The following is a 15,672-nucleotide window of genomic DNA, read 5'->3' as shown; positions in this document are numbered from 1 at the left end:
GAGGGAGCCCATTCCTGAGGCTGGGAGTGAAGTCTGAGCCAGGACCATCATGCTCATGTGGAATCTTGTGGTGATGAGTTCCGCGGGCTCAAGACCTACATTAGTGCCAATATTTGGTCCTCCCGTCTTTCTGAGACGACTGTTACAGCTGCTTCATGAGCATTCAAAATGCCTGGAGAAGTTATTCTGTGAATACAGGCTGTCCTTGATTTATGTCCATAATTGGAACCAGAATTTCCATTGCTAAGCCAATTGGTTGTTAAGTGAATCGCAAGGTCGTTAAGCAAATCCAGTTCTATCAACTCTTTTTTTTAGCCTGGAAAAAAAAAAGCAGTTGGGTTTGGGGTCTTCTGAAGATATCCAGACTCTGCCTGTTAATCTCATGGTTTTTGTTTTTTTTTTCTTGAATTGTCCTTCGGGTGACATATAAGCTCAATAAAGTATTATTATGATTATTATAGACTCAATGTCTCAGGCCAAAGGCCTTGTGGTTCTGGCGTACAGTGGTGGTCTGGATACGTCCTGCATCCTGGTTTGGCTGAAAGAACAAGGTTATGATGTCATCGCTTACCTGGTGAGAGAACTTTTCAAGGACTTCAAATCAATATTATTCAAACTTGGCAACTTAAGAGAGGTGGACTTCCGCTCCCAGAATTCCCCACCCAGCAGGCGTTAAGATGGGTGGACTTCCACTCCCAGAATTCCCTGGTTAGCAGGCTTTAAGATGGGTGGACTTCAACTCCCAAAATCCCCCAGATAGCAAGCTTTAAGACGGTAGACTTCAACTCCCAGAACTCCCTGGTTAGTAGGCTTTAAGATGAATGGACTTCAACTTCCAAATTTCCCAGCATGCTGGATGGGGCATTCTGGGAGTTGAAGTCCACCCATCTTAAAGTTGCCAAGTTTAAGAGACACGGCAATGGCTTGATTGTGAAAGTTGCAAGGGACCCCAGGTAGAAATTCAACCGGTGTCAGTCTTGCCTCGGTTAAGAGGAGAACCATCAGCCACAAACCGGAAGGAAGGAGGAATCTCAATTTCAGCCTTGCCTTTCAGTTGGCCCCTAACTAGCTAGCAGCAGGGCTGAGGATGATGGGATTTGATATCCAATCCGGCTGCTGGGTCCCCGGGGGAGCGAAAGTAGTCTTTAATTAAATATAAATTTCATTGTAAAGACTTGGGGCCCTTCAAATGAACACACACAGAGATCCAGGACCTGAGAATAAATATCCGTGATTAAAAGAAGTTGCAAGCCACAAAGTTTCAAAAGAATTTCAAGAATGAAAAAATCATCAAAAAAAAAAACCCCATCACCTTATTTATCAAGACAAAGTTCAGACTGTCTTATGATGAGTCCTGCTTTAGTTAGCGGAGAACTTTACCCCTTTGGACTTATTTTCCCCCTTATTTGTTATTTGGAGTTATTTTTATTGCCACTGAAGGACAAATATGGCCACTTCCTCCCTTGCAGCAATATTGTTTAAACGGCTGAGCTGGAGGCCCTCAAGCAGCCTCCCTCAGCTGGGAAATGGCTTCAGAGGAAGCCCCGCGGATTGGCATCTTAGGAAAGAGTGGGGCTAGATGGCCTCTGGGTGTCCTTCCAGGGAAGCCAGTATTTTCCCCTTAGGAACTACAGAGAAAGCTAGAATGGGGAGGCTTATAGGAAGAGCCAGGCATCTCCCTTTACTCCTTCCTTCCTTCCTTCCTTCCTTCCTTCCTTCCTTCCTTCCTTCCTTCCTCTCTCCCATCTCCCTTCCTTCCTTTCTTCCTCCCTCCCTCCCTCCCTCCCATTTCCATTCCTTCCTTCCCTCCCTCTTTTTACTTCTTCCTTCTTTCTCTCGCTCTTCCTCGCTCTCCCCTTCCCTTCCTCTTTGCTCTTCTCCTTCCCTTAATCTCTTCCCTTAATTTTTACCCCTCAGAGATGGGAAACGGCTCTGCTGTCCTTCCAAAATTTAGCAGCCCCCTTTTCCAAGATATTCTAAGATACCCTCCCAAATTAGAAATAATGAGACCCCTTTATACAATTAAGGATTTGGTGCCCTTTTCCCCTTAAAAGGGACGTGGTAGCTCAGTGGCTAAGATGCTGAGCTAGTCGATCGAAAGGTCGGCAGTTCAGCAGTTCGAATCCCTTAGTGCCGTATAACGGGGTGAGCTCCCGTGACTTGTCCCAGCTTCTGCCAACTAGCAGTTCAAAAGCATGTTAAAAAATGCAAGTAGAAAAATAGGGACCACCTTTGGTGGGAAGGGAACAGCGTTCCGTGCGCCTTTGGCATTGAGTCATGCCGGCCACATGACCACGGAGACGTTTTCGGACAGCGCTGGCTCTTCGGCTTTGAAACGGAGATGAGCACTGCCCCCTAGAGTCTGGAACGACTAGTATGTATTTTACTCCCCTTAAAAACACACAAAAAAGCAGATTTCCTTAATCTAGAAGTTATTTCCTATTTTTTCCCCCCTTTAAATATTTCCCAGGCCAACATTGGACAAGAGGAAGACTTCGAAAAGGCGAGAATGAAAGCTCTTTCTTTGGGTGCCAAGAAGGTGAGTGATTAATTTTGCCTGCTACCCTTGGCCTCAGTTGGCTTAATCAGAGTTTGCTGAAAGAATAATGGCTCATTAAAGCATACATGGACACCAATCCTTCTTCCAGAAGTTGTGGGTTTTTCCCCCACCCCCCATGTTTTATTTATTTTATTTATAATACTTTTCATCTCCATCGTATCCTCTGAATTTTAGGTTTACATTGAGGACCTGCGCAGAGAATTTGTAGAAGAGTTTATTTGGCCAGCGGTCCAAGCTGGGGCTCTCTATGAGGACCGCTATCTTCTGGGCACGTCTTTGGCCCGGCCATGCATCGCCCAGAAGCAGATGGAAATCGCCTTGAGAGAGGAGGCCCAATTCGTTTCTCATGGAGCTACAGGCAAGGTGGGGTGAGCCAGCATGATGTTTTCATGAGGGCTCCTTGGTGCTCTCTGAGCTTGGCTGATTTCTTGCAGTCATTTCATGACCCAAACATTGTCAGTGCTAGAAGGGAGTGGGGTGTAAGGAGGAGGAGGAGGAGGAGGAGAAGGAGGAGAAGGAGGAGGAGGAGGAGAAGAAGAAGAAGGAGGAAAAGGAGAAGGAGGAGGAGAAGGAGAAGGAGGAGGAGGAGAAGAAGGAGAAGGAGGAGGAGGAGGAGAAGGAGAAGAAGGAGGAAAAGGAGAAGGAGGAGAAGGAGGAGAAGAAGGAGAAGAAGAAGAAGGAGGAAAAGGAGAAGGAGGAGGAGAAGGAGAAGGAGGAGGAGGAGAAGAAGGAGAAGGAGGAGGAGGAGGAGAAGGAGAAGAAGGAGGAAAAGGAGAAGGAGGAGAAGGAGGAGAAGGAGGAGAAGAAGGAGAAGGAGAAGAAGGAGGAAAAGGAGAAGGAGGAGGAGAAGGAGGAGGAGAAGGAGAAGAAGGAGAAGGAGATTGTGGGGTCCTTGGTGATTTCTGAGCTTGGTTATTTTCTTGCAAATGTTTCATGACCCAAACTAGGTAACATCATCAGTGCTAGAAGGGAGTGGGGTTTGTGGGAGAAGGGGAAGGAGGAGGAGGAAAAGGAGAAGGAGGAGGAGAAGGAGGAGGAGGAAAAGGAGAAGGAGGAGGAGAAGGAGGAGAAGGAGGAGGAGGAGAAGGAGAAGGAGAAGGAGAAGGAGAAGGAGAAGGAGAAGGAGAAGGAGAAGGAGAAGGAGAAGGAGAAGGAGAAGGAGAAGGAGAAGGAGAAGGAGAAGGAGAAGGAGAAGGAGAAGGAGAAGGAGAAGGAGAAGGAGAAGGAGAAGGAGAAGGAGAAGGAGAAGGAGAAGGAGAAGGAGAAGGAGAAGGAGAAGGAGAAGGAGAAGGAGAAGGAGAAGGAGAAAGAGAAGGAGGAGAAGGAGAAGGAGATTGTGGGGTCCTTGGTGATCTCTGAGCTTGGTTGTTTTCTTGCAAACGTTTCATGACCCAAACTAGGTAACATCATCAGTGCTAGAAGGGAGTGGGGTTTGTGGGAGAAGGAGAAGGAGGAGGAGGAGGAGGAATGTGAGGTCTAGCACTGATGAAGTTACCTAGTGGGGTCACGAAACGTCTGCAAGAAAACCACCAAGCTCAGAGAACTCCCAGCACTCCTCATTTCAACCCTGCGCTGCAAAATATTCTCCTTTATTGGTGATGTTTTAAACTGCTCCCCTGTTAATCTTCTCAGTGGACTTTACTTCGGTGACATTCATGACACAACCATGCTGGAATCTGGACTGAGGGGAGAAGGTCTATCTATGTCTCTAGGAAGCAAGGACCAAAATTTGCATGAGGCACAAATTCGATTTTACGGCTTGAGCAAACTTAGCCAAGGTCTTTCTTCGGAAGTCATCTTGTTGGATTTTGTCCCTCTGAGTAATTCTGAACAATTCAAAGAAAAATAAGACTGCGCGTATCTGGACAGCGCTTGTTAAAAATTAGCTAAACTGAGTTTTAGCTAGACAGGATTTTCCTAGAGTAGCTGACAAGCTAAATTGCACAGGGTTGAATTGCTTAGGAAGGAAAGGAAGGAAGGAAGGAAGGAAGGAAGGAAGGAAGGAAGGAAGGAAGGAAGGAAGGAAGGAAGGAGACACAAAGGGAAAGGGAGGGGAGGAGAGGGGAGGGAAGGAAGGAAGGGAAGAAGAGAAGAAGGAAGGAAGGAAGGAAGGAAGGAAGGAAGGAAGGAAGGAAGGAGACACAAAGGGAAAGGGAGGGGAGGAGAGGAGAGGGGAGGGAAGGAAGGAAGGAAGGAAGGAAGGAAGGAAGGAAGGAAGGAAGGAAGGAAGGAAGGAAGGAAGGAGACAGAGAAGGGACAAATTCCTGATTAGCAACAAATATTTAAGTTCTCTTGATGCCTGGCAATTACTCAATGGAGTGACAGGCAGAAGTCATATATTATTTCTTTTTCTATTTTCTTTTTTTTTTTAGTATTCTTTTTCCCTTGATTTTTTTTTAATCTTATTCTAAAACTCTAATTAAAAACAAACCTGTTTGTAAATTTACACAGGCTTGTAGTGTTTTTTTTAAAAAGTGCATGGCACACATTTTCCCACAAGAGGGCAGCAAAGACTTACTTTTATCACGATTCCTTTTGCTGGGCTTCATCATTCAAAATTGTGCTGCTTGAGCAGAATGGAAATAGCTCAGAAAGGGCAGAGAAAGATTGCAGAATCAGGCTTTCTCAAAAGAAAAGAGGAGGTGGGAGGGCTGATTTTGTTCCTGTACGGTTGCAATGTGAGGTTTGGGAACTCTGGCAGGAGTTTGGTACAAGATTTTTATTTTTTTACCCCAACGCCCTGAATTGATAGCAAGAGATGTGGAGTTCTAGTCCCACTTTAGGCATGAAAGCCAGGTGGGTAACTTTGGGCCAATCACTAGGAGACAGTGAGTTCTAGTCTAGCCTTAGGCATGAAAGCTGACTGGGTGACTTTGGGCCAATCACCAGGAGACGGTGAGTTCTAGTCCAGCCTTAGGCATGAAAGCCGACTGGGTGACTTTGGGCCAATCACCAGGAGACGGTGAGTTCTAGTCCAGCCTTAGGCATGAAAACCAGCTGGGTGACTTTGGGCCGATCACCAGGAGACGGTGAGTTCTAGTCCTGCCTTAGGCATGAAAGGTGGCTGAATGACTTTGGGCCAATCACCAGGAGACGGTGAGTTCTAGTCCAGCCTTAGGAATGAAAACTGGCTGGGTGACTTTGGACCAGTCTCTCCCTCTCAGCCTAACCCACCTAACAACTCTGCTCGACGTGGCCTTAAAACGTACTAAAATACTTTTGCCTTTTGCCTTCTATGAAATGTTCTCTCGGCTTCTGTAGCTTCAGAAAGCTACAAGCCCTTTGAAACATCTTCCCATTCGAGTAAGCTTGGCTTGCAGGCAAATGGGTTGAGAGGCAATCACCCCCCTCCCTGTAATCCGAGCCCCAAAGCTTCCTGGTCCCTGATCCGCACTGCCAATTTCTTAAATGCTCCGGGCAACATCTGTGTGAGGCTCCATGACTGAGAAGCAGATGGGAGAAGGAAGTTGGGTTAGATGTTGGCTCCAGAGTCTTCTGTCGCTGCCTCTTTTTTTTTGGCTCCTGCAAACCACGATCATCTCGGTTGCTCTCAACGGTCACATGAATCTCAAGAAAGATTGTTTGTTAAACCGGCATCTACTTCTGGTCATCACTGTTCAAAAAAGATGTTGAGACTCTAGAAAGAGTGCAGAGAAGAGCAACCAAGATGATTAGGGGACTGGAGGCGCAAATATACGAGGAACGGTTGCAGGAACTGGGCCTGGCTAGTCTAGTGAAGAGAAGGACCAGGGGAGACAGGATAGCATCTTCCAATATTTGAGGGGCTCCTAAAAAGAAGAGGGGGGTCAAAGCACCAAAGCACCAAGACAAGAAGCAACAGATGGAAACTAACAAAGGAGAGAGAAGCAACCTAGAACTAAGGAGAAACTTCCTAACAGCAAGGACAATTAATCAGTGGAACAGCTTGCCACCAGAAGTTGTGGGTGTTCCACAATTTCCAAATTGGAAATTGATCAGGACAGTATATGGTCTCCCGCTCGAGCAGGGGGTTGAGCTAGAAGACCTCTAAGGTCCCTTGCACTTCTAGGATTCCACTTCAGAATGCCTGAGGATCTGTTGCTAGTTTCTATCGGGAATATTTTTCAGCCTGTCTGGACTGATAAACCCTGCCTTCCCTCCCCCATCTGAACACCCCCTCCCCCGCAAATCCGGAGCTGTGTGCCAATTTCAAAGGGATCCCCAAGGCCACCTCAGAGTTTCCTTATCAGGTAGGATTAGAACCCGACTCTTCCTAAAATGTGGCTGAACATGGTTAAAATATAGAACACACATAGATAATCCTGAATCCCCCTGCCGGTTGCCAAGGACCCAAATCCTGATCGCCTCACCCCGGCGACAGCCGTAACTACGAGGAATCAGGTTGTCCGTTCCTCTTTTTTTCCCCCCCCTCATCCCTGTTGTCAACGAACGGTTGTAAATTGAGGACTTCCTGTATCGGTTGGATGGGAGGCAACCAGGTGATCCCAGCGAGGGAAAAATAAAAACGGCGGAGAGGTTCCCCAACGAAAGCGATCGCAAACCGACGTTTCCGTTAGTTGAATCCTTTTTATCCTCTTCTTCCTTCCTTTTTTTTTTTTTTAGGGCAACGATCAGATTCGGTTTGAGCTCACCTACTACGCGCTCTCCCCTCAGATCCAGGTAAGGCTCGTTGTTTTGTGCTACGCAACAACACACAATGTTGTTTCAGTCCTCTTCGGTCCCACTCACCAAACCTCCCCATCCGACTGGCAGCTTTGAGGCAGCTGCAACCAGTCCCGGGATTTCAGGTTATACGCCCCACCCATGTACTCAAATTTAAAAGTTTATTCTCCCTTTTTCTGGAATCGGTGTTTGGAATTAAGCAGGGAGCATTTCAAATCCAGAAGGCACCACCGGGTCTTTTAAATCTCCACTTTAATCTCTCCAAACAAAGGTGATTCCAAAACCTTTTGCAAAGTGGGATTATTTATTTATTTATTTATTTTCATCCTGCCCAGGGCAAAAATTCAGTGGTAACTAAAACGCTCCGACTTTAATTGACCTATAAAGTGTCAATTAAAACATCACAGTGACTTAGCAAAAGGTTAGGATGTCCTTTTGATCATTTGTTAGCTAGTGGTTGCTATTTAAAAAAAAAATGGATTCAAATCGAATTATTTTTAATTCCTTGGATGGAACTGGATGAGGTTTTATCCTCCATTGGGAATTTTTGCAAGTGTTTTTATGAGCTTCGGTCCAACTCCGATCACTGAAATTTAGGAAGATTATGTAGAACAAGGCAAAACATATGAAGAAACATAATATCAATACGAATTAATTACGCCATGTATTCCTAAAATTGTCATGTCTGGGACCTTTAACCGGTGCAGCGGTAGGGCCAAACTTTTGGAGCTAAGGTACTTCAAATGGACTAACTTACAGAATGCACCCAAAAATCTTTGGGACCGGAGGAATTGACCCTTTGACAAATTTTTATAAAACATTTTACGACATCCAAAAGGATCGGAGAGCATTTTATGACCTCCTTCAAAATGTCACAAAAGCATTTCCTGTGTTTGACTGCGCTGGACAGTTCAGCCAGGACTACTTTTAAGGCAGATCCACCTCTGAACAGAGAATGATAGAGTCGGAAGGGACCGTGGAGGTCTTGTAGTCTGACCCCCTTCTCGAGCAGGAGACCCTATTTCATTCCGGACAAAGAGTGGCCCAGTCTCTAAATTTAAAAAAAAAAAAAATAAGCATTTTTCCACTGCATTAAGAAGCTCTGCCATTGTTGAAGGTTTTTGAGGAACCAGATAAGGAATATCTCTGAATCTATTACCCTGGAGTTCATCAGTTTTCTAGGACTAATTCATAATAATACTATAATTAATACATCCGAATAAAACAAAGTCACGACAATCTACACTTTCAATCCCCCCTCCCTCCCTCCTCCCTCCCTCCCTCCTTCTTTGCCTGACTTCACCATCTTTCAATCCTTCCTCCCTCCCTCCCTCCCTCCCTTCAGCTTCCTTCCTTCCTTCCTTCCTTCCTTCCTTCCTTCCTTCCTTCCTTCCTTCCTTCCTTCCTTCCTATATGGTTATATAAAGAACAGTTGCAGGAACTGGGTATGTCTAGTTTCCTTCCTTCCTTCCTTCCTTCCTTCCTTCCTTCCTTCCTTCCTTCCTTCCTTCCTTCCTTCCTATATGGTTATATAAAGAACAGTTGCAGGAACTGGGTATGTCTAGTTTCCTTCCTTCCTTCCTTCCTTCCTTCCTTCCTTCCTTCCTTCCTTCCATCTTCCTTCCTTCCTTCCTTCCTTCCTTCTTCCTATATGGTTATATAAAGAACAGTTGCAGGAACTGGGTATGTCTAGTTTCCTTCCTTCCTTCCTTCCTTCCTTCCTTCCTTCCATCTTCCTTCCTTCCTTCCTTCCTTCCTTCCTTCTTCCTATATGGTTATATAAAGAACAGTTGCAGGAACTGGGTATGTCTAGTTTCCTTCCTTCCTTCCTTCCTTCCTTCCTTCCTTCCTTCCTTCCTTCCTTCCTTACTTCCTATATGGTTATATAAAGAACAGTTGCAGGAACTGGGTATGTCTAGTTTCCTTCCTTCCTTCCTTCCTTCCTTCCTTCCTTCCTTCCTTCCATCTTCCTTCCTTCCTTCCTTCCTTCCTTCTTCCTATATGGTTATATAAAGAACAGTTGCAGGAACTGGGTATGTCTAGTTTCCTTCCTTCCTTCCTTCCTTCCTTCCTTCCTTCCTTCCTTCCTTCCTTCCTTCCTTCCTTCCTATATGGTTATATAAAGAACAGTTGCAGGAACTGGGTATGTCTAGTTTCCTTCCTTCCTTCCTTCCTTCCTTCCTTCCTTCCTTCCTTCCTTCCTTCCTTCCATTTTTCCTTTCCTCCACCTCTCCGTCCTTCCTTCCAGTTTGGTGCAGCGGCCTTCTCCGCTGCACCAAACTGGTTTTCGGTCAGTGCCATAACAAACTTTATTTCCATGGTATCTGCAGATCATTGCGCCCTGGAGAATGCCCGAGTTTTATACCCGCTTCCGAGGACGGAGTGACCTCATGGAATATGCCAAGGTACCAGAATTGTAATCCTTTCTTTGTTTCCCCCCCCCCCATGCTTTCTGGTTCCACCCATTCTTCGTAGACCACAAGCTGGTAGCCATCACGGCCTTTGTCCCGGCATCGTAACTGTTTCCTAGAATTGTTCTTTGCATTTGATGGTTGGCTTTCCAAGTAGTCCTTGACTTACGACTGGCCATTTAGCGATTGTTCAAAGTTACATTGGCACCTCTTCTTCCTTCCTTCCTTCCTCCCTCTCTCCCTCCCTCCCTTCTTTTCCTCCTCCACCCTTTTCTTCCTTCTCTTCCTTCCTTCCACCCTTCCTTTCCTCCTCCCGTTCCTCCCCTTCCTTCCTTCTTCCCTCCCTTTCCTTCTCTTCCTCCCTTCCTCCCTTTTTCCTCCCTCCCTCCCTTCTTTTCCTCCTCCTCCCTTTCCTTCTCCTCCTCCCTTTCCTTCTCTTCCTCCCTTCCTCCCTCCCTTTCTTTCTCTCTCCCTGCCTTCCACCCTTTCTTTCCTCCTCCTCCCTTTCCTTCCTTCCCTCCCTCCCTTCCACCCTTCCTTTCCTCCTCCCCTTCCTTCCCTTCCTTCCTTCCTCCCTTCCTTTCCTTCTCTTCCTCCCTTCCTCCCTTTTTTCCTCCCTCCCTCCCTTCTTTTCCTCCTCCTCCCTTTCCTTCTTTCTCTTCCTTCCTTCCTCCCTCCCTCCCTTCCATTTTTCCTTTCCTCCTCCTCTCCTCTCCTCTCCTCTCCTTCCTTCCCTCCTTCCTCCTCCTCCTCTCCAGGACAAGTCACAATAAAACAGATGAGGACTTCTGCATCACTCCCTCCCCAGGGGCCCTTTTCTTCTCCACGAACGTTTGACAACTGTGTTCAATCAATCAAAAAGAAAAGAACCGTTTTGTGTACAAACCAGAAAATTGCTTGAAGTCCCATGTCTCTTTCTATCTTTCTATCTATATTTCCCCCCCCCCCTTGCTATCTAAAACAGAGTAAATGATTTCCAAGGTCCCGAAATTGAAAGCTGGGTGCAGGAGGAAAACAAAACAAAACACCAAAAAGACAGCCTTTTTTTTTGCTTTTTATTTATTTATTTTGTATTTGCAAAACATTTGCAAACATGTCCATCCATCCACTGTGAACTTGAAAAACACGTGTATTTCAAGGATGCTGGTTTCTTTCTCTCCCCCCCCCCATTTATTTTTCCTGCCATCTGTTATTTATTGCCTCAAGGGGGAAATTTACAAGAGTCCCCCATATGTTGCCAAACAAATTGTCAAGTAGGCGAGTTGTTAAGACAGGGGTGTACGCGTGTTTTTAATTAGGGCGCGTATTATATGGAAAACTGAGCGTGGTCAGGTTTTCTTTCTTTCTTTCTTTCCTTCCCCCACCCCCCCTTTTATTCCTGGTTCTCCCTGTCTTTGCTGAAAAAGGCTTTAAGGAAGGAGTAAAGCAATTAAAAGGACTTTTGGGGGACTTTTCAATGCTTGTGTTTGTGTGAGAGGGAGGGAGGGAGGGAGTGTGAGAGAGGGACCACTGAATGGACGAAACACACGTTCGCCCCTCCATTCAGTGGCCAAATATTGTTCCTAGATTCTAAGGAGCACCTGAGAATGTTGCAGGGATTTTGCAACTCACAAACAGTTGCAAGCAGAATTGTTCTCTCAAGGATCGGAGCCAACTGGACTCCAGATGCACATTTTCCCACCCCATTGTATTCTATTGTATTGTATTGTGTTATTTTATTTTTCTTACTTTATTTTCTCCAATGGCCTAGGAAGCAGGAAAACATCTTGAATGTGGATGCTTCTTCTTCTTCTTCTTCTTCTTCTTCTTCTTCTTCTTCTTCTTCTTCTTCTTCTTCTTCTTCTTCTTCTTCTTCTTCTTCTTCTTCTCCTCCTCCTCCTCCTCCTCCTCCTCCTCCTCCTCCTCCTCCTCCTCCTTCTTCTTCTTCTTCTTCCTCTTCTTCTTCTTCTCCTCCTCCTCCTCCTCCTCCTCCTCCTCCTCCTCTTCCTCTTCCTCCTCTTCTCCTCCTCCTCCTTCTCCTTCTCCTCCTCCTTCTCCTCCTCCTCTTCCCCTTCCTCTTCTCCTTCTCCTTCTCCTCCTCCTCCTCCCCTTCTCCTCCTCCTCCTCCTCCTCCTCCTCCTCCTCCTCCTCCTCCTCCTCCTCCTCCCCTTCCTCTGCTGGTTTGTTTCTTGCAATTAATATGCTTTCATCATTGCCTGTTGACTTAGTCATAAACATTTCCTGCCAATTTTATACAGATTATCCTCGTGATTGGCGTGAGAATTCTGCAGCTGCCATCCCTAATCATATCAGTAAGAATGTCTCAATCATGGGCAACTTGAAAATGGCATGCTGGGAATTCTGAGAGTCCACACCTTGTAAAGCAGGCTGGCTGGGGGATTCTGGGAGTTGAAGTGCCCCCCTCTTAAAACAGGCTGGCTGGGGGATTCTGGGAGTTGAAGTTCAGCCATCTTAAAACAGGCTGGCTGGGGGATTCTGGGAGTTGAAGTTCAGCCATCTTAAAATAGGCTGGATGGGGGATTCTGGGAATTGATGTCCACCCACCTTCAAGTGGTCCGGGTTGAGATACACCCAAGCGAGAAGGACGCCTCCTTCTGCAAACCAGAAGAAACTTGTAGTGTGTTTCCAACGGAGTTTGCCAAGTGTACATGTAGTCTCTAGGGTGGGCCCAGGGAAGTGGTGGGGGTCCCCATAAGAGGGCGGGTTGGCCTCCCCAGTCCACCTGCCTGCGTAGCTCAGGGTAGCCCATTCAGGAGAAAACAAAGAAGAAGTTTAGTTGACTAATAAGCTCTTCAAAGCTAAAGTAGCAACGAAAAGAAGAGCAACTTGGCGGTGGGACTAGTATCTCCTCCCCTTCAGGGCACCACGGAGCGTGGATGGCTCCCCGGTGTGTGCCAACTAGCCTACTGTGACAAAAGGACACAGTCAAACCAACCCACAACAGTACCTTCAAGGAAGGAGATTTTTCCCAAGTGGGAGTATATCCTACGACAGCTTGAACGGGGTCAACCCGAAAATGAAATCTGGACGAAACACTTGAAGCGCTTGGCTTTCCTTTAGCAAATCCCAGCTGAGCATCTCTTGGAGAAACGTCCTGCTGTTTCCCTTGCTTGACAAGCTTAGCCTGTCGTTGTTATTGCTGCTGCTGCTCCTGCTAATTTCTCTGCCCGGTGCTTAGTTCTTTTTTTTTTTCACAGACCATTTCACTTGGAGAAACATCTCCAGCTAATTGACTGGTGGAGTGACCTTGTAAGAGATCTTGGGTTTATGACTGTCTCTATATGAGGGAGGGGGGGAGAGGAAGGAAGGGGAAGAGAGGACAAGGTGGGTGTGGAAAGGATCGCCAAATGCATGCGCTTGAAGGAAGCAGGCAGAGATGGAACCAAAAGTACAGGTAGATGATCTTCTTCTTCTTCTTCTTCTTCTTCTTCTTCTTCTTCTTCTTCTTCTTCTTCTTCTTCTTCTTCTTCTCCTTCTCCTTCTCCTTCTCCTTCTCCTTCTCCTTCTCCTTCTTCTTCTTCTCCTTCTATTATTTCTTCTTCTCCTTCTATTATTTCTCCTTCTCCTTCTCCTTCTCCTCCTCCTCTCTTCTTTTTCTCCCTTCAGGTACTTCCAATAGGTTGACCCCTCCTCTTTTTTGTGGCAGTCCTCAAATATTGCAAGACCGCCATCATGTCAACCCTAGTCCTTCTTTTCATTCAATTTCATTAAATCTCTCCGTGTCGTTTCAGGACCATGGAATTCCAGTTCCGGTTACACCATCTAATCCTTGGAGTATGGACGAAAACCTTATGCATATCAGGTGAGGGGCAGGGAGGACACCTGTAGGATTGAGGCCCCAGGTTTAACCTATTGGTGGGAGAGTTAGCTGTCATTGAGACTTTCCCAGCTGAGGATGGCCTGCCCCACTCCCACCATCAAGTTTTCTCGTTATGCTAATGACTCAATTATATGTTGGTCTTTTTTTTTCCCTTCTTCTTCTTTCTGCTTGGATCTTCGTCCTCCGAAGCTATGAAGGTGGTATTTTGGAGAACCCTAAGGTAAGAGGACCAGAGATGGCTTGGAGAAATATCTGGGGATCTTCTCCAGTCCCATCATATTTTCCTGCCCCAGGGTTGCCTTAACCATGGTTTCAGGGGTGAAATTCAAAAATTTTCCCTACTGGTTCTGTGGGCGTGGCTTGGTGGGCGTGGCAGGGGAAGGATACTGCAAAATCCCCATTCCCTCCTCGCTCCTGGGGAAGGATGTTGCGAAATCTCCATTCCCACTCCACTCTGGGGCCAGCCAGAGGTGGCATTTGCCTGTTTTCCGAACTACTCAAAATTTCCGCTACCGGTTCTCCAGAACCTGTCATAACCTGCTGGATTTCACCCCTGCATGGTTTAATAAATAAACCCCATTGGGTCAATCTCGCATCATGTGAGAAGGCAAAGCAGATGTTGACTTTGGTGTGAGCCTAACCCAACCAAAAACAACAATATTAGTGAAGATAAATCAACAGTTTAAGTTGGGGTAACGAAAGGTCATGTTGTTAAAAGTCATCTCGCTAATAATCAACAAAGGGATAGCATCAAGATCACGAGAAGTTATGATACCACTTTATACAGGTAGTCCTCAACTTACGACCACAATTAACCCAAAACCCATGTTGTTAAGTGAGACACTTGTTAAACGAGTCTTGCCCCATTTTATGACCTTTTTTGCCATAGTCGTTAAGCAAATCACGGCAGTTGTTAAATTAGTAACAACTAATTAGTTGTTAAGTGAATCTGACTTGACTTGACTTGTCAGAAGGCCACAAAAGGGGATTGCAGGATGCTACAACCGTCATAAATGTGAGTCTGGAAGAAACTTCTTTAGATGTTGCAAGGAGCAGCTGGTATTCAACCCAAATTTGGGGCAAAATTAGATTTTTTTTTTCTAGTATTGAAGACTAGAGTGTGGAAAATCCATTCCCGTGGTCAATGATTATTGTCCTTGTAGATCTGGAGTCCAACGAAGGTGGACCTCCAAAACTATGAAAACTCCTCTCAAAGTCAAGCTAGTAGAATGAAGAATGTCTGTCCAGAATTTAACCCTTGGTCAACTTTTTCCTTGACCGTGAACCTTCTGGTGAGCGCAGAATTGGATCCATTGCTTCAACTCAGTTGTTGTTGTTAGTCGCGATGGGTCGTGTCCGACCCATCGCGACCCAATGGATAACGTTCCTCCAGGCCTTCCTGTCCTCTACCATCCTCTGGAGTCCATTGAAGCTCACGCCGATTGCTTCAGGGACTCCATCCAGCCACCTCCTTCTCTTCTGTCCCCTTCTTCTTTTGCCCTCCATCGTTCCCAGCATTGGGCTCTTCTCCAGGGAGTCCTTCCTTCTCCTTAGGTGGCCAAAGGATTTGAGTTTCCTCTTCAGGATCTGGCCTTCTAGAGAGCAGTCAGGGTTGATCTCCTCTAGGACTGACCGGTTGGATGGCCTTGCAGTCCAAGGGACTCGCGGGAGTTTTCTCCAGCACCAATTTGGTAACCCAGGGGCAGCTGGTTGTGTGAAGGCATCCAAATTTTCTTGGGCAGAATGGAAGACGGTGCCGTGCCCCACTCATTTTCTCATTGTGTACCAACTGGGTGCTATTTTTTGTGACGTCTTAATGGGGAAGAAGGGTTGTGTTGCCTGCTGGCTGTGTCTCTCTCCTTCCACTTCATGCTCCGATGGAGTCACTCTGCCAGGAGAGCTACTTAAACCATCCATCAACGCTAATTAGACAATCAGACGCCGAGGTTGGGGGTAGGCAGACAGGTCAGGAGAAGCGAATCCGAGAAAACTTTTCCTCCCGCGGGTCTCTCGGTGCCTTCCTTGGGAGAGATCGATGGGCCCAAAGTCACCCAAGGAAATCCTAAATCAGAGTCGGTCTTGTAGGTTGTGGCCCATAAATTCATTTTGACTTTGATGGTGTCTCAATTCGGGTCCTCTCTGGTTGAAACGTTCCAAACTCCTGGTTTCCAAGTGAGCTGGCTTCTTCACCCTGGGCTTGGACAGTTTGGGGTAAGGTT

The 15,672-nt window shown here is 46.4% G+C and overlaps 1 protein-coding gene across 2 annotated transcripts in view; it reads left to right on the top strand.

The window, feature by feature from the left end:
• Positions 1 to 15,672, top strand: part of ASS1 (argininosuccinate synthase 1) — a 49,502-nt gene that overhangs the window by 2,079 nt on the left and 31,751 nt on the right. For both annotated transcript variants that reach the window (XM_034436082.3, XM_087879587.1), the window contains exons 2-8: positions 462 to 574; positions 2,471 to 2,539; positions 2,735 to 2,923; positions 7,163 to 7,219; positions 9,553 to 9,627; positions 13,365 to 13,435; positions 13,643 to 13,673. In XM_034436082.3, coding sequence (XP_034291973.2) covers positions 467 to 574; positions 2,471 to 2,539; positions 2,735 to 2,923; positions 7,163 to 7,219; positions 9,553 to 9,627; positions 13,365 to 13,435; positions 13,643 to 13,673 — 600 coding nt within the window. In that variant the 5' untranslated portion in view covers positions 462 to 466. The remainder of the gene's footprint in view (positions 1 to 461; positions 575 to 2,470; positions 2,540 to 2,734; positions 2,924 to 7,162; positions 7,220 to 9,552; positions 9,628 to 13,364; positions 13,436 to 13,642; positions 13,674 to 15,672) is intronic.

Source organism: Pantherophis guttatus, chromosome 16, assembly GCF_059756535.1.
Source record: "Pantherophis guttatus breed Tessera chromosome 16, ASM5975653v1, whole genome shotgun sequence".
In the NCBI taxonomy this organism is placed as follows: domain Eukaryota; kingdom Metazoa; phylum Chordata; class Lepidosauria; order Squamata; family Colubridae; genus Pantherophis; species Pantherophis guttatus.
This window is presented reverse-complemented; position numbering and strand designations above follow the sequence as displayed.